Consider the following 24232-nt stretch of genomic DNA (forward strand, 5'->3'; position numbering starts at 1 on the left):
TTGAAGTTCGGGTTCATCTGCAAATACGAAGTTCGACCGCATAATTGAAAAATGAATAAGTATATAAATACGTTTTATTACAATTTATCTAAACTATTTCGAGCAATTATTATTTTTAAGCTATGGAATTCAACACCTACTGAATTCCGGTTTATGGAATTCTCTTTCTATTGAATTCTGAGATATGAAGTATTTCCCCAAAATCACGGTTACTTTGTGGTTCTGGATATGTGTTGCCGGATCTCATGCGTGGACATACGATACGAATAGTTTATGTGCAATCCAGGAGTTTAAGGTTACAGAATGAAAATATTAGGCCTCCGGACCATGGATTCTAACAAAACTTCTCAAGGCACTCCCTTGGCCCATAGTCTGGAGCTTTTGATGTGCAGTTTTATCTGTCAGGCATTCCTTTGACCATTTTACAATCAATTACGTTGCCGGAAATTCTTAGTTATCGCTTTACTAACGAAAACATCACAAATCTCATATTTTACACTAACCAAACGAGCCTAGAAGCTTGAGCAGAATTCATGGTTCCAAAGGGCTGACGACTCTTTCTGTCAGTATGATCACTATCTTACTGACTACCTACACATTGTATGGGCACAGTCTGTAAGTATCAATGGCAAATTTATTTCAGGCAGTTTAATTACAAACATACCTCTTCTGGATTGTCTGTTCGTATATGAAACTCGTATTAGTTTTAGAGCTGATACACTGTTGAACGGCTCAATATTGTCCGTTGGGAATTGATGCATTTGGTGAAGCAGGTATACGCATCACTAGACACCCTTTCCGCAAGCTCAGCGCTCTTCTCGTTCTACTCACTGACTCCCCCGATCCCGGCTTTCCCGTCTCACCCTATGTTTTACTCTCGCGCTCTCTTTCTCTATATATCATGAATATATATATATATACACACACATATATATATATATATATATATAAATATATATATATATATATGTGTGTGTGTACATATTTCTCCGTCTCTCTCCCTCTTTCACTTTTTGGCTCTATCTCTGTTCTATATGCTGCCATCCGAGAATATAATGGCTCTAAAACGAAGCCCCGACCATCCCTCGTCTGCTTTAATCTCTTAACGGGCAAACGACAAAAAATATCATTCATATTCTTCGTTTGGACTTAGCCAGGCTCTGACGATGAGTGGTGCAGAAGATTGGTACAGGGTTCAATTAGGATATTGCGCTGTCTTTTTCAATCACATCTATTGCGAGGCGCTAATCATTCAGACTAGATCCAAAACAATGTATACGTACCGTCAAATAGAATAAATTTTCCTCCTGCGGAAGTAAAAATGTAAGTCGTACATGGACCTCGTACGTATCGGTTTGACACTGTATAAATTTTTTGATGAAAATTGTTTCCTTCTGACGAGGTTGAATTAGTAAATAGTAAAACTCAATCAAAGTTTTTAGTTGCCGTAACTAAATTGTTCAATTATCACACAAAATATTAATCTTCTTTCGGCAGTCTTCCAGTCGCAACGATAACTTTGTTATTCGAAACAAATTTTTATAAACGAAATGCCACCGCAAAAAACGTTAGATTAAGAGTAAATTTTGAAACTATGTTGGAAACACGTTTTGTTCTTGAAATGTATTTTCGAGTATTTTCAACAACGGATGTACCTATAAATACATGTAATTTATGTGTGCGTGTACGGATTTTTATTAGTACGCGATCCGTCCTATAGGTATATAAACGACTTGATCGATTGAGAGAAATTTGGATAGATAATTTTCTACATTCAGTCGGTATTCCATTAACTTTAAACTGGCCTTTTCCACATTCGGATTCAAATTGGCGAAGTTCAAACCTTTAATAAATATGTAACTTTTTCATTCTGCAAGATGATTATTTCAATTTTGAAATGAAATTTTTTGCCACTGCAATGACATTTTTTAGGAATCCGTGTTTCTTTTTAAACCACATTGGTCAGTGTACGAATTTGTTGTAAACAGGATTCCAGGCGAACTGATGAACCGATTTTACTAAATTTAGAATGCAAATTGGTACATAGTCATATGCAATAGACTGCAGTGTTGACTTGGTTGATTTTCACGACCTGAAACCAAGCAAGCTTGCCATTGTCAAGTAACACTGCTGTTAATACTGGCTCCTTGACACTGACAATGAGAGTATCAGGCGCCTAAATTATGGATTCTGATCAAACTTCTACGGTTGTTTTTTCGCCCTAGAATATAAAGCCTATGATATGCATTTTCGTCTCCAGTCCTGTCTTTACTCTGGGTAAAATTGACTATATCAGTAGTTTAATGAGGGCAATGCCATAGTAAGTGAAACCTGCGGTGTATTCATGCTTTAAACATTAATTTTCGTTATTCTCCAATCATGTTCAGATGACTGAATGTCGTAAATTCAGGTATAAACGGATGTATAATTATTTTTAAAACCCTAGTTAAGGATAAACTACGACTGTTCGACGATTTGATCTAACAAAAACTGAGTGAAGGGAATCCCAATGGATGGAATTACGCATCGGAAGCTTAAATTTTCAAATAATATAAACCTTCATAATTTCTCCATTTATGTGTATCCCCATTCAAAATTGTTTTTACGATATTAGGAGAAGAAAACTAATCATTTCAAGAATAGTAAAGCATTTGTACCTATTGCTGTGTTTTATAAAAAATTAAAGAGGTCGGACAGGTGCAAAATTTTGTTATTCCTGGCTGCAATCGAGTTGTGACAAATACGAATGAAAGATAAATATTGACAGACAGTCGATTCAACAAGGAAAAAAGGCAAATCAGTGACGATATGTTCAAACAGCAGCTAGTGGTCATCGCGAGTGTTATATAAATTATATTTCATTACCTCTTATGTTCCTGAAAGTATAAATTTCTATTTATCGCTACTGTACACTCCTTAACTAATTTTATTTTTTACCGTGATCAGAAAATACATATGTGAGTAAAAAAAGAAAATGAGATTATTAGAGCTATATTCAAAAACCCTTGTATACATTACTATTCACTCGTATTGAATTTACTTGCAACTATTGCTATGATATGATGTTGGTGCAGAAAAATTTGATATAAAGGCCTTATCTGACTGAAAAAATGTAGTTAAATAAACAAACAGATTGAATGTTGCAATAACCATAAAATATGTATAATTGACAACTGCAATCCAAGTAAACAGTTAATCCAACGACATTTTCTTGTAATTTGAATAATATTTAAGCTATTATTGTAATTACATATAGCAATTTTACTAGAATTTTCTAGTAATTTCAACAAATTAAATTTGTCTCGATGTACTTAACAAATTTTGCAAGCAATTTTTTTTTACCAAGTACTACGTACCCCTAAATAGGAGGTGGCGGGTAGAAATTACGATGCCTGTCACGTGATCAGATAATTCGCGATCGATACATAATTCATTGATCGATTCTTTATTCTAGCTTATGTCCCACAGTGAGCAGAAGTCTATAAATTACATCTCGTTTATGTCAACTATGAATACTCCAGGGATAAGTTTCGTAAAAAATGACGTCTCGTATAAACTGGATCATGACTATATAGTTCAACACTTCCAGATGGTGAATAAGATTCCGGTAGGTACTTTGACAATTTCTTTATCTCTGACAATTATTCCACTCATTTAGTATCTAAGAATCCACTCCACCATACGAGCAAGTTATTGCACCTAATTTTCATCCAACGGGCTTTCTGCGGTAAGCAATTGTTGGTGCGAAAATTTCCTCATCCCTCTTTTGCCGAGAATGCAGGTATTCCTTGACCCACACCCCCACATACCGAAGCATCGAAACACGATTCTTTATCCTACGCGTGTTACACACGCCACATGTGTATTGCAGGAATGCATCGATATTACACGTGTGAGATCCGCGTGAAGGGACAGAGGTGATCAGTGCAATAACCTTGTACCTTTAATCTGCAGCAAATTCTAAGAACGTAGGCTGATTCCAATGGCTGCAACGGTACATTTGTCATTGCTAAAAATCCCAATCGTTGTAGGCATCGCGTTAATTTGCTTGGTTGGCAGCAGCTCTCGGGCGAGTTCATAACCATGGGTTTATCCGGTTGTTTGAGTTCCACTGCGATGATACGAATGTCTCCCCATGGGAACAGCCCGTCACATATTGATTGTAGAAGGCGCACCACTGTACATAACTCGTACCACGCGCATAACATGAATTTCATGGAACCTCCCATCATCGCCCTATCCCCCTGGCTCTGCTCATCCCGCTTTTGCACTCCGCGCAGTCGGGACAACCCCAAAACCGTTAGGCATAGAACACATCCTAATGACATCAACGACCGCATTTGTCACGTGCATTATATATAATAGGTGCTATATCTATGTGTCCATGTATGTCTGTATTCGCCGTCGACGAATCGCCTCGCATCTCGACGCTGTGAGAGTCGTCCATGGTTCTTCTAATTTTAAGTAACCCAAGGTAGAGACTTCAGTTTTACCTCACCGCACGATGAAACGACGTCTGTCGCAGGTTACGATTGTTGATGGCACGTTGTGGCAAGTACTTTCTCTCAACATCGATCGAGACTCTCCGGTTACTATCAGCATATGTATGCTTTTGATCGGATCGTGTGGTATTAATCAGACTTCCTTTGTCCATGAATGTTGAGAACGAATGATTTTGCGATTGGTGGATTGCAGCTCTGCTACATGACATTGGCACCTAGTAACCAGTGAACAAAGGATTTGTGCTGATGTACGTGTAGGAAAGTACTTTCACAACACGGTTGCGGGCGCCTATCTACACCTTCGATATCAGTGTGTGAGTGCAATCTGGGCACCGGAGAAAGCCTGTTCCCTTCCATTAGTTAAATTGTACGGTTCGTTTTCTCACGTATACATGTAACCCAGGTGTTTAAAATAGGATAGACTGTCTTCGGCTTACCTGCTTTATCGACGTGATATAGCGATAGATTTTTCACACCGATATCAATTCTACTACTGACATTTAAGCATTGAACCTATTCCCTCGACAAAGTCTGTTGATCCATTTATTGTCGTTTACTGAATATTAGAATGTACTGCTTCTAGCCTCCATCAATATAGTTCACGTTGCGAGCATACTGAGCATTCATGAGAGCGAAAAAGCAGCCTGAATAAATATTCGTATTATATACTTAATCGCATAATGTATGTTACGTGTTTTAATTATCAATTCCTTTTATTCTTATTGAGTATACAGCATCGCTTGAAAAAACGTTTTAAAATTCGAAAAAAAAACAGCATTATTGTGATATTTCTGAGAATATTGTGTCTAAAAAACTTTGAACTCAGAGATAATAGAGTATAGACACATCATAGTAGTTTCACCCACAAGAACATAATATTTTTTAACCAATTCAACTGGAAAAGTTTTCCCATAACAAGAAATCAAAAATGTAATTTTCTCAATTAAAGAAAAACAAAAAACAACTGCCAAATCGCCCCTTGAAATGCCTTACTTTGGAGGGTGGTTTCACCCCCTTGAAGTGTTTAGTGGCAGATAAAAAAATTACATAACGCTTAGTTTTCAGTCTACTATAACATATTACAAAAGAAATCGAATCGGAGAGATCGATCTGGGATACTTTCCTTGTGAGATGGCCATATCGTAGAGAGACCGACGCAGCGTTGTAACCAACAGGTAGACAAATGTTAGCATAACCTCTAACCAGCCATGCTCGCATCTCGCGAGATTTAATTCAAAACTGTAATACGGGGTGAAAAGAAGGGGTACGCACACTCCACATGTGACGCATGGTACTTCGGGTAATTGGTCTGACCAATGGGTCTGTATTTAATATGTACTTGTTGCTTGGACTCCAGATGTGCAATTCCCACAGGGAACTACACGGCGGTTCTCGATAATGTAAACCGTCCCTAAATTTTGTGGCGAGCCCTTAATTGGCGCAAACTACTGATTGACGCCCATGGTTGGGGAGTCCAACGTTCCACCCGTACGTTTAGATTTAATTGTTTAGCAATGATTAGGGTAGAAAAACGGCCTGTACCGTCTGAACCAAAAATAGTGTTAAGAGAAAAAGTTTTTCAAAAAATTTCCACCAATGTTGTCATGCAAATGACAGTGAACAGAAATGAAACAAAATCCCTAACGCGTAGTAGGAATGTATCTAAGTAAATTCTAGTAACAAAAACTAAAATCTCAATAATTTAGAAAAAGGTTTTATGGTTAGAACAATCAAAACAAATGAACTCTAGTGCTTTAATCCGATTCTAATGGTTATTAGGGCTCATGTTGATCATTGAACAATTTGCTACGAATTACAGTCAAGAAATTTTATATTATAATATGATACTTGTAATTTGTTAATGTAATTGCTGATGAACTTCTATTGTAATGCACTTTCAAAATCTATTCTTATCGACTTGAGGGATAACTCTTTGTAAAGATCATTTAACTGATTTATAGAAATCTTTATGGTTATCAAAATTAGATCATAAACATCAGATCTGAATCGAGAGCATTAGGGTTTAGCATTTCGCACGGTCTAATTATAAAAGCTTTTCTCAAATCGTTAGTATCCTAAGGCCACGTAATACTTCTACCTTTACCGACCGAACAAAGTCACCGTTTTTCCTTGAAGAAAGAGCGAATCGTCAAAATTTGAACCCTTTCCGTTCATTTGTTTATTTAATATAGGCAGAAAAAGGGTGAGTTTGCTCAGTCGGTAAGTGTACGAGTACTAAATGACCTCAACTTGCCGTGTTACTCAAAATTGCTCAAATTCATACCGATTGCATAGTAGTGATATTGTTTCGTCCACCTTCACTATTATTAGTGAAAATAATATTTCTGGAGTTTTTTTGAACGGGTTTTTCTTTTTTCACAAGTTTTGATTCAAACGGTACGGCCGATTCACCCCTGATCCAGAACTATAAAATTTATTCTGCTACTGTGTAGTTACGTTGAGGCCTGTAGGAAAGGTAGATATTTATAAAGTACTGTTAGGATTTTAAGCGGTTATTATTTTGCAGTGTGAAAATTTACTCAAGTTTTGCATAACTTTATATTTAAATTTGCTGAAGAAATTTAAAAAATGTCTGGCTAAGTAATTTCTTCTGTCGAAAAATCACGTACTTCAAATGGAGTGTATCGAACATTTTGATCCTAAGAGAGAACTAAACAGCCTGGCATTTTACTAAATCTTTGCCAGTGTGATAGTTCAATGAAAGTTTTGTAAAAAAATAAAAAAAAAAACCATAATGTGGTTGGTTGCAGCTAGTAAAAACTTTTATTTACACTGCAACGAATGGATCAGAATCAGTGGCGCAAACTTCACTGAATGCGACATTTCAAAAGAATTATAAGTTAAGGAATAATACGTATGGGGAATCCAGTACAACTAAAGCACCCTCCAAGTCTTAACAATTTCAATTTTTTTCACTTCTGGTATTTCACGACACCGTATAAAAATAACATCACTGATTTTTTTTTTAATTTTAGACCCCTGTTATCCGCAGTTCTCAAAAGCAAAGTTTTGGCAATTTTTGTAATCCAAGAATGTTTAATCCATGATACTTCGAGACTGAAAATACACATCGACAAGAGCAACGTGCGTTACGAAATTTCATAATTTATCGCTTAGACTCTCAGCAATGAATTTTTCATCTGTGGCTGTGCCGTTTGTTGTATACATCAATTGTTTGGAGTACGGTCTACTGACTGGAGAATTGATTCGATTTCATTTGATGCAAAAATCACGGTGTGCGTCAGGAAAACTGAAATTTGGTATAATCACGCGTACCGATATGCATGATACAATAATATGTATACCTATGTGCTTATTACTGGTTACTTGATTAAATGGTGGATTGATTACACGGCTCAGCTTCGCTAAATTTTGAAGGGCACGAAATTTAATGAACTGCTAACAATTATCCTTTTTCATTATTTTTTCGAATGCAATCCTACCCGCCGAAAGTGAGTCATAACTAAATAAGAACTGTAGCATAAAGTTTAAGAAATTTGTAGCCCAAGTAAGATTCTTAAATAAATAAAAATGAATTGTACAAGAATCATAACAAAAGGCAATATACCTATATAAACTGGAAAACTCAGAAGTTTGTGAACGCTGCAATAAAAAGAATTGAAATCTCGTTCATTGGCTTGTAGATTGTTGTCTGCTGAGAGAAAAAAGGATATCCCATAATCTTAGATTAGCGAATGATGCCCTCGAACTGAATTACTATTTAATTAATCCTATTATTTTAGATATTAGAAATATTATGAGCTTTGTGTTGTCTTTCCTAGAATCTCCTACCCTCCAAGAATATTTAAACGCTAAAAAGTTCTGATGTACTTGATAAGAATTTATAGTGTTATTACCTCCTCCTCTTCATATTGTACATTTACGATATATATAAGGGTAACAATTTGGTAATCCAAAAGGTGAAATTTAAGAACGAGACCCTTTTGTATTATCCAATTGGATTGTGAACAAAGAAATAAATTACCCACTCACTTATTTAATCAGCTTCGCTATGAATTTTGGTTTGCGCATTATCCTCTTCATCAAGAATGATACAATTGTTTGAATGAATTTGATGAATTCGGCCAGTAGATAAGAAGCAGCAAGCCCCATTTCTGATTAATTGGAATCGAATCCATTAGTCAGTCAAAAAGCAGTACCGCACCAATTAAAAAATATGCCACAAATGACGAAACTAATAAAGGCATCTACAGTCTGAAGTACTCAAAAATAAATGATGACACTTTGACACTAAAAACATTATAGCTTTCGAATCATTGAAGATTGTACCGACTTTCCTGGAACAATTTTGTAGAACCAAAATTCGAACATTGCCAAGTAATTGAAATAACAATTTTTCCATCTCAAATCCGTTTTTTAATAGCCAAAACATTGTTGAGAAATCGTGAACTTTTTTTTGTCAAAAAATTGGATTGATAACTGTACTTGAATTTAAGTTATTTTTGTAGATACGATTTTTACATGACGGGGTACCATTGATTTGAATTTCTTGGATCTTAAAAATTACCAAATTATGATTATTGAAAGCTCTGAAACAGGGGCCCGAAGGGTAGATACTCTTACTGTGGTACAAAAAAAGTCCCAAAAGGTTCAAAAAACCAAGGGAGTTCAGTTCTGGAGTGTGGTCCTCGAGTTGATTGTGACCTGGATATCTCCATACACTCCAAAGAGACGAAGTGCTTGCTCGCGTATCGGTATACTTTACTTTAAAATCTTACAAGTCCATGTACGCAACCGTATATGAATCTTTGTCAACATGGTCCTCAGTCTCGAATCTCGAATTTGTACTCGTAAGAAAGGTATCTCAGGTCGATCTCGCCGATTCGATTTCTGTTGTAATATGTTATAGGAGACTAAAAAACTAAACGACACGTATTTGTTTCACCTGCCAATAAACACTTCAAGGGGATGAAACCACCCTCCAAAGTAAGACATGTCAAGAGGCGATTTGGCAGTTTCACCCACAAGAACATAATATTTTTTAACCAATCCAACTGTAAAAGTTTCCTCATAACGAGAAATGAAAAATGTAATTTTCTCAATCAGGGAAGTCCAAAAAACAAACTTCCAAATCCAGGGTGGTTTCACCTCCTCAAAGTGTAAGTTTTTAGTTTACTATAAAATATGGCAAAAGAAATCAACTCGGAGAGATCCGTTTGAGATACCTTCCTGGTCAATTGATAAATCAGATAATGGTTTCTCTACCTCTTATCGATTTGGGGGGTGGGGGATCGAAGAGGGGTAGAAGTTATTCTACACAAAAACGCATTACGCTTGGAGATAGGCCCATGTCGAACAAGGACATGATCCTCTTAGCACGAGCATTATACTTTTCAAGTGTATTCCGCAAGGCAGCCATCATTCCTGCGTGTAAGTATGCAGTGTCTGCGCACATGGGCATGCGTATACAAGCTGTACCTTACGTATATTATCCATCAACGTGTAGATACATGGACGTATATCTATATTCGGGGACTACAAGTGGCTGAAATATTTTCTACCGTCCCGAGTAAGCGGGATTACTTCCATTTGGCAACACCCGCTGAGTTCGACTTCCACGGGTTCCCGTACCGTCGATCACGCGTTATATTATACGGAGGAGAAAATCACTCCTTCCCGAAATAATCGAGTAATAATGATATATAAGGGGCTCGACTTTTCCTTTTAGTCACTGAAATCGAACGTTTTCGTGACTAGACGTCATCGACTTTATGTTTTAGCGACCCTGGAATGTAATAGTGCAGATAGCAGATATAATCGACGTAACACATAACCTCAGGTCTCCTTCGAGGCACCAAAACTTTTGTCCAAAACAGTTTTTGACTATGACTTAAGGTTCCCGAGATGTTTGCTCATCACACTCGAAATGGAACACCCTGTATACATGCATAATATGTGTTGAAATACTGTTAAATCGTATAAATTGAATTCGACAGGTCACATGCCAGATTCTGTCAAAAATTTTTGAATATTACTAATGAGATTCACGATCGTATTCTTGAGACTATAAAAATTTTTTAAGTTTGGACAACCTAATGGTTAGTGTAATCATGCCTAAAAAGTTATAATATCACAGACAAGCGTGGCAGTAATTTTTATTTCACGAATATTTCAGATAAATATCCCCACTATTTTCCAATAAATAATATCAATACTTCCGATCTTGTCGATTGGGAAGAGTTCTTCAGCTACATATCTATACGGTGTGGAAGTTCGTTATTAATCAACCTTGGAGATTCATGTGACAAAGTTTTTTTCACAAATTCAGCATTATGTCGAAAAATATTAACATTCGCTGAAAAGATCTTGGAAACTAAGACTTTCACAGAGCATTTTGTAGCTTCTTGACCAGTTATGAAAATTCCGGCTTCGCAGAATTGTTCGTCTGCAGGATTGCACAAAAATTTCTTTCAAGGAAAAAAATTTGGAATTTTAATTACAGTAATTGAACATTAAATGTTTTTGCGCAGTCACAGTACGTGTAGTTGAATGCATACGCAGTGACTCGACGTTTTTTTCCTGTATATTTCGTCTTACAATCACTGTTTCCATTATCCAATACGACTTTCGCTTCTTTTGATAAGAGTAACTGAAAGGAAAAAAGGTGAAGTCAAGACGACCTGCGGCCGCAGTTCTCAAAGAATATTGACACGTATCCGGTCTTTCGTACAGAGACTGAAGACTGTCGACTGGAGACCTCTCAGCTGGGTTAACAAAAAGAGAGAAATCGCCAAGAACTTGGACGAAAGGTACACAATAATGACCAGCCTCATCGATACGGTCATAGAACGAAGGCAACAGTATAATAATAGAGTTGCAAAGTTAAACGAACTAACTGGATTCACTGGGATCAAAGAGATTTTTACTCAAAGGTTCAAGGAAGTTCCGTAAAGACTGCATCTTCTACGGATAGAAATTTTCTCTGATTATTTTATCCAGTGTTTGTTTGTTACGTGCATAGATAAGAGTGTAGACTACGAACCAATAACAATCGATATAATTCAAGAATGAGAAAGCGAAAGATAACGTAGGTTGAAAGCATCGATTTACTATAACAAACTGCATGATAGTACAGAAAAGAACGTACCATGTTTTGATGGATCTATCGTGAATTTATTTTTTATGCCGATCCGTAAGTGGGTATCGATTATCCTAGCTTCGGACCACCGTGCCTTCTCGTCGTTGCGTCCCGTTGTAAGCCCCTACTGCAATGTTTTCACAAGGACCCCCCGGAAGCTGGGATCCAACTGTAAGCCCGATAAGCTGCTAAATGTGCGCAATTTGAGTTCGAGGATCTGCAGAAACAATATTCCCTACTTGAACCCAACTAATACTGAGTTTAGTTTGCGCTTGCTATCAGATCCACGTCTACGAAGGAGCAGCGTTATAACTGCTAAGGGACGTGGGTGTATAACCCAGAATAATTACGCCGGTGATGATGGCAATTTGATGTGATCCATCATCTCATTTTACCAGATTTTACAATATTGTTATAGATTAAGGTGACCAGGTCAAGTTTACTTTCCATCTCAATCTTCCCGCCCGCAAACAAATTACTGTTCTTTTCTGCGATCAGAAAGAATACGGAATATTGCTCAACGATTATATGAGTTACCGAGACTTAGCTTTGCAATTTATTTACACTGGTTTGAATTCGCATTGTTACTTACGGAATGGATTCCTGAAATTGCAGCTCAATACTTCGGGGCTAGCGTATGAACAAAAGTTACTAACCTACACGAAATACCAGTTATTTTTATAGCTTGACATCGGCTCCAACATCAGAGTTTTTACTGCATTTAATCGTTTTCGACGAAAAAGTGGAGTTCTTAGAGATTTGTCCTCAAGAAAAACACCGTGCAAGTCCTACTATTCATCAAAGGGTTACCTAATATTGATGCAGCTCTTAACTGGTACTATCCCTGGTCCAAAAGACTCGTAAACAGCTTTCTCGGGTGATGGACTAGTATTGATCGGGATGGATAATCTTTACTGGATGAAAGAAACTCAGGGTTGATGTTAAATTCGGAAGATAACCGTATAACGGCAAGCTCAATTGTGTACAATGACACAGTGGTTACATAGTGAATATCATGATGATACAGTATCACGACTGCAGTTGAAACCACTGTAAGGACGGTACCATTTTGTGCCTGTGCACAAGATTTTTAGATAACAACCGAATTCGAGGGTTACTTACTTTTGCCACCTGATAGCGTATTGCTAGTCATCAGAAAGTGCGAATGTGAAGTAAAAGAATTGTGAATCTTGCGAGTGATGAAAGTTTACCACCTTCAGGCTTTCGACAAATGTGTTTTATCATGAACGAGCAATAATTTGATTGATCAAAAACCAACTCGTGTATTGTTACACGGGTGTAATCTGTGCAAGGCGTGCCGAGCAGAGGCTTTCGTTGGAAAGTGATGGAATCGGTCAAGCGTGCAAACGATAAGTCGGAGTCTTACACATGATCTCTTGGTCTCGGGTCTACAGTTAAACAGCACGTCATTGAACGCGTCACATCAGTGTAACGTTCTATTGTAGATCAGTTAGGTCAGTACAAGAAACACGGACGATGGGTGAGAGTTCTTGACGTAGAAAAATCAGGCCATGTCTCTTGCTATTGCAGGGACTTCACTGAGATTGCTTAACGAATGCTGATACGCGCTGTAAAATATTATTGTACATGCGGTACGGTTCGTAAGCTGCTATTACTTCAGTGAGTAAATGACAGAGACATGAGAGAAAAACTATATCGGGTACAGTTTACACAGTCATAGAGACAGAGAGAAGACGGACAAATGGTAAATCAAAATTACCGTATCAGCAAGACTTGATCGAGCTCATTGATTCAGAATATGTATCAAATTCTATTGTGCGAAATTAATTGCCATTACTTCTCCGTTTTTTGTACTAAAATTTGAGGTGCCAGAAATTTCTAGCCTGTTCATTCCATGTAAATCCATGTTTAAAGGGTGCAAGGGTTGAACGACTACCTGCTTCCATCTATGAGAGATGATTTAGAACGTAGAATATTACAAATTTCATCATTCAAGAGTCCATAAATCGGTCAACTTTCAAAGTAGCATTCAATACCAATTTCCAGGTTATATTTGCTATCACAACAAATTTAGCGCCCGGCATGTAAATTATTTATGTCAAGTTAAAAATAATTAAATCGCCACAGCATTGTGATAGCTCCTTCTCAAACGGTACCATGAATTTAGAATGCAACGTTGTCAAGGTTTGGCAGAAAAATTTCAAACCGTTTCACGAAACTCGTGCAAGCGTTCACTCTTTACTGCATCAGCAAACTATGGTGATAAAATTAAAACTTCATAATATCTATATGAATAAATTTACCCTCAAGAAGAACCCTCTACAACTGTCCTGACGTCTATAGATTAATACTTTAAAAGTGACTAAGAGCATAGCGAAGGAATGAAAGCGAGAGATAGAGAGAGAAATCAAGAAGGATAGCTGGTTTTAATTTACCTCTCGCCTAATCTCGACGGCACAGACGTTCCGGAGTAGCTAGTAAGTTTGAATTCATCTGAAACAGCGAGCGACGAACCTGGATCCCCAGGGTAATAGTCGACGTTGCATCAACTATCGGAAACTTGGCGGAAACTATTCGCCGTTGTAATGGTCTCGATATAGGGGCCACAGTGTATTTGATTTAGTTGCGAGTGAGGAAATGAAAGGGTAATAAGTTCCCGGTGTCTATGTTTTGTCCTTTTGATCGCCATTAACAGAAGCACAACACCATCTTTGTGTACAAGTTGAAGAATAGCTTATGCACCCTATTTGCCAAATGTCCCGAGATAACTTTATACGGAAAATTAGCTGAAAAGTGACGTTTTCCCGCCAGTGGACCAACAGTACAGCCTCGCTACCATTTCAACGTTAATATGCTCGAATCCGATGTCTGTATTCTTTAACGTATGGCTCGACAAGAACTTGAAAAATCGTGAGATTGCATGTAATAGTACATGATACTGTTACTGTTGGGTGTTTTCATTCGACGGGTATACTATCTGAATCCATCATAGAGGTCTCACTGCGCGAATGTATTTTGGCACACATCACTGTAGTGGTGACGATAATCATCAAGGAAAAGAAGAAGAGGAAGAAGATATTAATGAAAATAAACTCCGAATACAGTGACAGTGATTGTTTTATGTTTCTAAGTTTCTGACACAAGCACCAGTGAACTTTCAATGAATCTGAATTCAAATCGGACATACAATCGGATCACAAAATCATCGATATCAAAGTGATAATTTAGAGTTTCGAAGGTGCAGTTAAAGCTATACTTATATCCTTCACGTAGGAAAAATGCACAAGCCACGAATTCGAACCGAGAAAGCCGAGCTATCAACAATTTTAGTGCAACCACATTATTTTCTTTTTACCTATGCCAAATAATATACCAAGTCTATCAAGCTGATTTATTATTGCTTAATTTGTTCGTCAAAAAATGGACTGAAAGCTTTCGAACATTAACTTGCCTTCAGATTCCCTTGCAGTTACTCGAAAAAGCACTGTAACGTTATACATTGCAAGTGATTCGGAGTATACTTTACACTTGTAAACAAAATGAAGTTCATCGTAATTCACAAAGTATAGATAAACACTTACGTTAGTTTTGCAAAAACTTCCAATGAGTGTTATCCCTACTTCTGGAATTACTGATAAATTCAAAACTAAGACTAACATTTCTCGTGTTTGTCATGTAACGTCAGTGGGATATTTTTTGCGCCAAATTCTAAAGGATAAGCCATATTTGCACTACACACAACACTCGGCATGTACTTGCACCAACGTTGGTGCTGCTTACTCTGGAAAAGTAGCACGTCAGTCACGTAATAGATATTAAACGTGACAAAAGTGTAAACAATTTGGGTCAGTTAATTCACGAAAATTTATTTGAAAAACACAAAAAAAATAAAAATAAATAAAACAAAAAATCCGTAAAGCTGTACGGCTTGTTTTTAGATGTTCAGAGTTAGAGGTCACAGTTTCAATGTAAGACTCATTGTTGATCGCCGAATTATGGGTACTTACCCAAGTCCGGTATGAAGAAAACGCAAAATATAAGGGCAGAAGTGACGCGCAACCCCGTCGCCTCCATTTTCTGTTCTCCAGTTCTCCGCCACTACCACTACCAGACTCTGATCCCGTTCCCGTTGATGGTGCACGCACACACACGAGGCTTACCCGCGCACTTACATCGATCTGTAATCGAAAAAGTCACCCATTCGTTACCATTGAATTAGTTATTCTTTTTTTTGTTTTTTCTTTATAACTATTTTAGTCGGTTTTATTCATTTTTACTTTCATGTTCACAACCGGATGTATCCGGATTTTTATTATACTCATCCTCACGAACTATATACATCTTATCTGTACGTTGATGGAAGTTATTCTACCATTTCCCCGTATTAAGTATGTCACAACAATCGGTGTTCTGTAGCCAAAACTTTGTTCTGCGAGTATTTTTCACACAGAATTCATGATGCTAAACAGCTCCCACTGCTCAAAAAGATTCTACATATTTTCTTGCGTTTAATTACCTTTACCAATTGTTACGGTAACGCGACTGAATAATCATTAGTAAATTTATAATTTTTATGGCATAATTTTTTTTTTCTTTCAACAAACAAAAAAACAACAAACTAACATTTTTGCAGACAGTGTAAAACTGTTGAACGTAAACGTTCAGTGGCAAATAGGTTGAGCCTTTTAATTCTCATTCTCTACTCTGACGACAAAACGCCGATGTAGATGACGATTTTTCACCGAGACCGTAAGACTTCTCAGCTTAATTGTAGTAGCACAACATTTTTAACAATAATACAGTGGTTTAATCCGATTGTTATTTTGAAAAATCGATCAAATCCATTTTCAAACATTTCGGCGGTGTTCTTGAGGTGAATATATATTTCTGTTTTTGTTTTCACTTTGACGAAATGGTGAAGAATGAAAAATGACGGAAATAAAAGAAAATTAAAACAAATCCGTTAACTCAGGAAAACTGCAGGGATACTGTCAACAAGGCTGTCAGACGAAAGTGGCGGGCGATGCGAGCAGAGCCGCTGTACCTAGTTGTTCCAGAAACCACTGCGCGTCACGCTACGAGCTTCGGCCAAGAAAGGACTGAACACGGTAGACGGGACATGTATTGGCTTGGTGGAAAGCTCCGCCCTTCTACTGAGGAGTGGGAGGACTCTGCGGAGGGCGAGCTTGCGCCCTCGTCAGAACATCTACGCGTGGCACAACCCCTTCTTCGCCTTTTTTCCAACTGTCTTTAAGCTCTCGCTGGTGCTCGATGCAATATAAGCTCTTAGGCCGAGTTTCCACTGCATTTTGCCCAGCCAGCCCCACGGTGACTCGACGCGCCCTTGTGGCGAGCGAATATTGTTTCATACATAGGTAGACAGGTAAGTATAACGCTGCACAGTTCGCATTTCCGTCTAACGCGCATATATTACCCGGTACACACGTGTGTCTACTCTATGTAATACGCGTAGTTCTCGGTTGGAAGATGGCCGCCGGCGTGCAGCTGGTCATCGCCAAGATATATCCGGAAGCACTTTGTGTCACTTGAGTTTTCTGCAATTTCTCCAAAAGCTGTCTCATCGATCCCTGAAGCGCGTATCCCAGATCTTTTTCGGGCGATTACACCGCTGGTGTTAGAATTTTGAACCCATTTACAGGGCGACACGTAATTTGGCCTGCGTGTAGTGAGAGTCCGTAGCTGAGTTGTGCATGAAAAATGACAAAGCTGTGATGCAACAAAGCTGGCGACAGCGCATCCGTTTGGTGAATATATCCTTCCTTACCGCCGATTGATTTAAATTTTGAAAATTGGGAGCCCAATTTTAATGCATCCGAAAGCGAAATTTAAAAATTCAAAATGGCTACTCCAATATGGCGATCAAAAATGTATAAAGTTACTTGATTTTAATAACCCTTGGAACCCCGGATATTTTACAAACGCAGATTATGGCTACATGTTTGAATTCGAAATTTGAAGTAGCGGATCCGAAGAGTCAGCCGCGTTAGAATTCTGAATTTCGATTTCATATCGTAATCAAAGACCTCAAATATCCTTGAGTATTAAGTTTTATCCAAATCAAATAACATCTTACATTTTTGACCACCAAATTGGGATCTGCCGTATTGAATTTCCAAATTTACAATGAAGTAATCGGTGATAACGTAATATATACATATGACACGAATGGACGATTTACTGCATCAAAGCTTCGTCATCATGCTCGATGAAGAAATTTATACCTACCATCTTCATTATTCACGTGCAGAACGCCGCTACGGACTTACTATTCGCGAGTTACGGGACATTTAGTATTTACACAGCGCGTGCAAAATGGTCAGATGACGTCACGTGGCAACAGCCAGGAATGGCATACGACGGCGTTTTTCCATTTTTAATCGTAATTATCTTTTTCCTTTGACTTTCTCGTCGACGCATTCGTGCTTGACAAACTTCAAGGAGAAAGTGTGTAACGAAAGTAATCACAGTGTGTATAATCGATGGTGAAAAAAAATTGAAACGCATATTACGATTACAAACTCGTTCTTACATTTTCACTGTTCTTGTGCGGGGGAAAAAAATTATATGAGAATAGGGTTTACGGAAACGGCCGTTAAGATGACATGGTCATAATATCATAAAGAGTATTATGCCTAAATACGAATTACCAGCAGACCGTTGTGTTTCCACCCAGAAATATTTTCAAATGATTTGTCTGGCAAAATTATTAGACTTAGCCATATGCTATCACAGAGTTTTTTGTAGAGTTCATCGAGACCTTGAAAACTGTTCAACATAACTTTCATATATCTGCAAAAGTTTAGTCAGCGTTCCCGTAATTGTATCTCGTTCTGACTTGGTTTATAAATATCGGTATGTTTCCAAAACTATCAATCTGGCTGTAACGAAAGATAGCCTAAGAGTTGTCCAGACGCTATAGTTATCAAAAAAAAAAAATCAAAATCGGTTCACTAGTTCTAGAGTCTGGAGTTGTAAGTAAGACAAACGGTCAGACAGGCAGAGATATTGAGTTTTATACCGAGAGATTTTCTTGAAATGATATGCTAGTAGCATGCGCGATCCAGCTTGCTTAATTTTGATTGGCTGACGTCCGTGCTCGCTCAAATTCCCTAGAATCGACTGGTTGACAAGTTAGAATCAATCATAACCTCTCGCCTTTTGAGAACGTCTGTTTAAAACCTTCTTTAACCGCCAGCTATAGGATTAGAGACCCTACTTTAAGCCTAAACTTGGTAAATCGAGAAATTTCGGACATTTTTAGCGTCAAAGTAGGGGTTAATATTGTATTGAGATAGAACCTAGTTTACTGTCTTTAAACCCTACGTAAGAGCTCCTTAAAGTAGGCGCTAAACTTCAAATCAGTCATTCTGTCTACCGTGTTAATAACATTTTTACGAAGTTGGCTACGATTATAAACTAGACCAGTTGGAACTGTCGAGTAGGTTCTTTCCAGAAGAACACTCGGTATATATAAAGATATACTTAGACCGGAACCAAAAATATTTCGTCGGTGCATCGTTTATATCTCAATGTAACATTGAAACCTATATTATCTGTTAATTTTTCGCATCCATGGGTTAGTGTATATAATATTGTTTTAGAATACTGATGGGTAATTTAATAATTCAATAGTATGCATAATATATGATAAGTAGGCGTGTAGGTACTCGCAATCCATAAAATTTAATGACAGTGAAAACGGAAGAGTTCCTTGTTAACACAAAACGGATTTTAACTTTCGTGTGACATAGTTCACATAATGGCACAAGTTGCTGAAATAAATATCATGTTTATTTTAGCTAAACTCACCAGTGAAGCTCTTTATCGCAGAAATGATAAAACGAGTGATTCTATTCTCAAAAATCTGATGTCATTGTTTATGTTAAAGGTTCAAGATTATCTGATTTTGATTGATGCGAAAAATTAATTACTGTACCATTGAATCTTTGAGATTATACGTTGAAACTCAAACGGTTCATAAGATATAAACCTCGGTTTAGAAAGCAATTTCATATAAATTCGTATGAAAAGATAAACTATTAACTTTACAACAAAAATTCAAATGACATTTTTGTAGAGAATACCATTCTCTTATAAAATACTTTTAGGGTCAAGTAAGTATAATTGTATGCATATGGATGGTGAATTTTTTTTTTCTGAAAGTGACAATCTCAAGTAATTGAAAATGAAAATATTCTAATTCCGAGAACAATCGTTTAAATTGGATCAACATTCATAAATAAATCAACTTTTATAATTACGTATTACATCGTTGTGTTGCGTCTTCACCTTCAGTCCATACTTTCTTTCAAGTTCGTTCTCACATTCTTCCACAGATAAAGAAAATCCCATTTTACAGCTCATGCTTTTCCCAAGTTAAATATCATAAAACTTTGGGAAATGATAGGGCTTGTGATTCTGCTTATGTGTTGACCGAGACAAGTATGGAAAATTGAAGAAAACTAAAGTGTTTGCAGCTAGTTTTCACTCGATTCGAGGTTATGGTACGATGCTGCAGCTAATTCAGATATTTTCGTTGCATTTTATCATCAAGTTTCAGTACTTTTCTTAGTCAACTTATGGTTGCACTTGTAACCATAAGCCCTATCATTTACCAAAGTCTGAAGATCTTTCATTACTCAGTAATTAAAGATAAAGATTTGTAAAATGCGATTTACCGTAACTGGCAGAGGTGTGATATCCCCCCTAGTCTCCCATTCGTCCAACACTCTCAAGACTCCAAACATCTCTTGTTCGATATCCAAACTGAAATCTTTCCTCTTTCCTTCAACGAACAGTTACTACTCCGCATCTCAGAACTATACTCTTGATATCCTTTACGATAAATCAATCATACAATCAATGATGCAACATCAGTTCCTTCCATTTCCCTGCATTTTTTTACTTTCGCCAATCACTTTTAAGTGCGTGTATAGGTCATGGATCGCACGAATCCAAAATAGGCTGTAGTAAAAGCACGGCTCAGTGTGGATGACAACCATCTTACCCCGTAACAGTTATATGAATGGAAATTGATTACGTGCAGGCTTTCAATTTTCCTTTAAATGCACACAAGAACTCTGGTACCAATCCAGTTAATCTGCCATAACTGACATATGATTCAAGTCTACACCATTGATTAATTCATCTACTTGATATATTATGGCATTGCAAGAATACTCTATTGCACAATATTTATATTGTACATGAAATTTTGAATAAAACGATGATTTCTATGAAACATTCGAAATACTAATCATTTTATCTCGAATGAATTCCTCATATGGTCGGCATTGTTGTTTTTCAATATTACGCTCTCAAACGCTGCCCTAAAATATCGCTGTTGAGTCATGTGATGGGTCTAATGCATTACTACTCAATATCGTAACCACCTACTTAATATTTGTATATTTTAAAATTAGCTAATTTGAGTTATCCTTCAATATTTTAAGTATACGGTTGTGCCGTGCAAAATGTCAATAACCTTATATGCAAAAATTGTCAAACATAACGGTAGTTTTCGTTTTCATGAGCTGAAAAGTCTCGAGCTCTTCAATTTGATAGAACTTTTGAAAATTGAGAATGTAAAATTTGTCGTTATAACGATTACGCTATTTTTACGTCAAATCTACGTTTTTCTAAGGGCTAAAGACCCCTCTGAATGATCCACCCGCACTTTCTCTTTAACTTGAAAAAAGTGTCCAATCGTGCCGATAAAGCCTAAGATGATTAACATCGTGTCGAATTTATCGCCTGGTTCACGTGATCAATCATGAGATCAGATTTTTTCGAGCTGTTCCAACAGCGTCGCTGCTTGCTTGGCGCTCATTCACGGAGGGTTTCATGCCAAATTTCCCAGCCTGTGAGCCTGACTATTTCGACAAAAAAAAAAAATTTCTCAACACACGACAATCTTCACCTCAAGAACAACGAAAACAAATTGTCCCTATTTTTTGCAATCACTTTTAAAAAAATTTAATACAAATTATCAAGCTCCGTCAAAACATTAATGAATACATTTTGTTTTTTTTTAATCTAGACGAATTCTGGATTCTAATCGATGATTCCTAGACCAAAACGGGAGTGGGACACCAGGTTTTTATCTTCGCCGGAAGTTCTCAAGTTTTTCGTCTCAATAATTTCAATATAATTATGGTTATTACGTTTTTTTCTGGCCTATCATTGTTTAATTTTGAGAAATGGTAAAAAAAAAATCCTATCATATACAATATTTTCTTATTTCTGTTAATTTCTTTGTTCCGATTAAAGAATGTCGCATTGTACCCTCGACAAGGAAAATATATGAATAAAGTCGGTCCGTAAATGCAATTATGAATCGGCAGTATCGCTACAACTCAGAGTACGTGACGACAAAGAAGATTACAAAGTTCCTCGGTGGAACCAGCGAGTAGCGTACCGTGGCGCAAATTTTGCAAACTTCGCTCGCTCAAATCACATCAGTTATATCACGGATCCGCGTTATTGGGCGGATCGTGAGGCGGCGAGGGGACAAAAAAGATCGCTACTGCTGGTGCACGGGAAATTCTCAGGAAATAAGAGAAAGCTCGTCCGTGCGCTGCGAAATAAGGTGGCAATGCTGAATTTCAAATTAGTTATTCGGTACTTCACGGCTCAGGAGTATCCCTTTACAATATCTCCCTTTCCCGTCCCTTTTCGCTCCCGAGTATCGCCGACGTGCCGGTCGAGAAAAGAAAGCTTTCTTGAGAACTCGAAGGGCGAACATGATTGGCCGAGAGCTTTGCTTCTTGGGACGCTGTGTAGCCCTTGTTGTCCGTGATAGACACAAGGAAGACCCTGCAATTAAATATATGTATACATATACCAGCCGCGATCAAGTCAGTTCCGCTCATTTGATCTTTCAAACACCCTTCTTCGCCCAAGGTGAATTAGGTCTTGGAAGGTAGTCACAAAAAAAAAAAACGGTCAAGTTTTTATCAGTCTTCAAGAATCGATAGATATTTCAGTTTCCTGATCTTCTATGATTATTTCTACACTGGGCCATTCTACCGATTCTTACCCGGACATCGGGCATCAAACAATCGATTCTCCTGCAATTCTTGTAGATGTATATGGTATAAATTTTATATGTGTGGGGCATTCCACGTCAACTCAGTAAACGGTTGGCTATGACATTTTTTATTTTACCAAGGATTTTTCCAACGTCAGTACGACCCTTGAAAACCTTTCAAAAAAATATTACCGTTTTTTTAATCACTCGTCTTTACTATACAAATTTTTAAACCCATGTCAAAAACACCCGAATTAATTGTTATGAACCAAGAAAAATAACATTCAGTTTTAGAAATGGAATATTTTCACGCAAGATTAACAATGGAAGGACAATTTTTTGTGTTTTTTCGTAAAATCATTATATTAATACTTTTGTCCTGTTTTTTTTTTGTCTTCAAATCTGTTCAAAATCTATTCTAGGGTCTGACGAAAATCGTTACTGTATTTTAGAAATAGAGGAACAATTGAAAAAATCAGTAATCAAATTGGAGATGCGATATGTATTAGAATTGCGTTCATTTTACATAGTAAGATGATCTGTAAATTTTAGCCCTTCAACTCTATTGGTCATCAAGGAAAAAATGATTATTTATTTTGTGTGAATTGCAATTGTGTGGTTAGCCAAAAATAGATACTTTTGAATAATTTTACCAAGCGATAATCATACATTGAATATTTATCGAGTTATTATATTCGTAAGCTAGGAAGATTTATGTAAGAACACAAAAATAGAAAAAAAAGGAATTATAAACAAAATTCTAGATGCCGATGCTTAATTTCGAATCTATACGATGGCTCATTTTATTCAAAAGAATATTTTCCAAGAAAGAAATTTCAAGACAACATCACGTTGGCGTGGTTAAATATTTTATTCTAGAACATTGCGTCGATATAAATTATAACAAACAAATTTCTATATTGATTTGAATAGTGAAAACCCATTTGTCGCCTAGAAAAACGGAAAAACGGAGTGCTGAAGGCAAATAGATTTTTAGTTGCATTCAATTCAATTTGAAGAAACTTTTTATCTCAAAGAAATAAAACTAAATTTTTCCAACGAAACGTGGATTTGCAAGAATAAGAATCTTCATTAGATCAACTAAATATTTACCAGCGGCAGATAAACTCTCTACTAGATCAATATACAACTCAACTTTAGTTGCCTCTAGCACTTCATTTTTTTGCGTATACCCGATTTTTAACCGATTCTGAAGCGATTTGAAACGAAGTATCGATATCTAGGCTTTTGTTAATAACCACGATATTTTTTGCGTTTATATTTTTAGAGAGATCTTTGTAGCTAATACAAGTATAGTATTTCAATAAATACTATTAGTTTTGAAAAACCGGAAGAAATCACTTTCTCATTTCATTGTCAGGTCTACTGCGCAAAATTCACTTCTATCATTTCGGGGTGATCAGAACGCATGTTTTTTTATATCTCAGAAGATAAAAATTGTCCAATTGTTCCATACTCGCGTGCGGAGTTTTATCATCGCATCGAATCGATATAAAGTGAGGAGCATGTTCACGGACTCATTACGGGCTGTCAAATTTCGCCCGCATAGCCTCCGGG

The 24232-nt window shown here is 37.0% G+C and overlaps 1 protein-coding gene across 1 annotated transcript in view; it reads right to left on the bottom strand.

The window, feature by feature from the left end:
- The window catches only part of LOC107217737 (protein Skeletor, isoforms B/C), a 69352-nt gene extending 53281 nt beyond the window's left edge, over window positions 1-16071 (bottom strand). Inside the window, exon 1 of the mRNA XM_046746711.1 lies at window positions 15612-16071. Within this exon, the coding sequence (XP_046602667.1) occupies window positions 15612-15678 (67 nt within the window). The 5' untranslated portion in view covers window positions 15679-16071. The remainder of the gene's footprint in view (window positions 1-15611) is intronic.
- Window positions 16072-24232: the final 8161 nt, after the last annotated feature.

This window comes from Neodiprion lecontei, chromosome 1 (assembly GCF_021901455.1).
Source record: "Neodiprion lecontei isolate iyNeoLeco1 chromosome 1, iyNeoLeco1.1, whole genome shotgun sequence".
Classification (NCBI taxonomy): domain Eukaryota; kingdom Metazoa; phylum Arthropoda; class Insecta; order Hymenoptera; family Diprionidae; genus Neodiprion; species Neodiprion lecontei.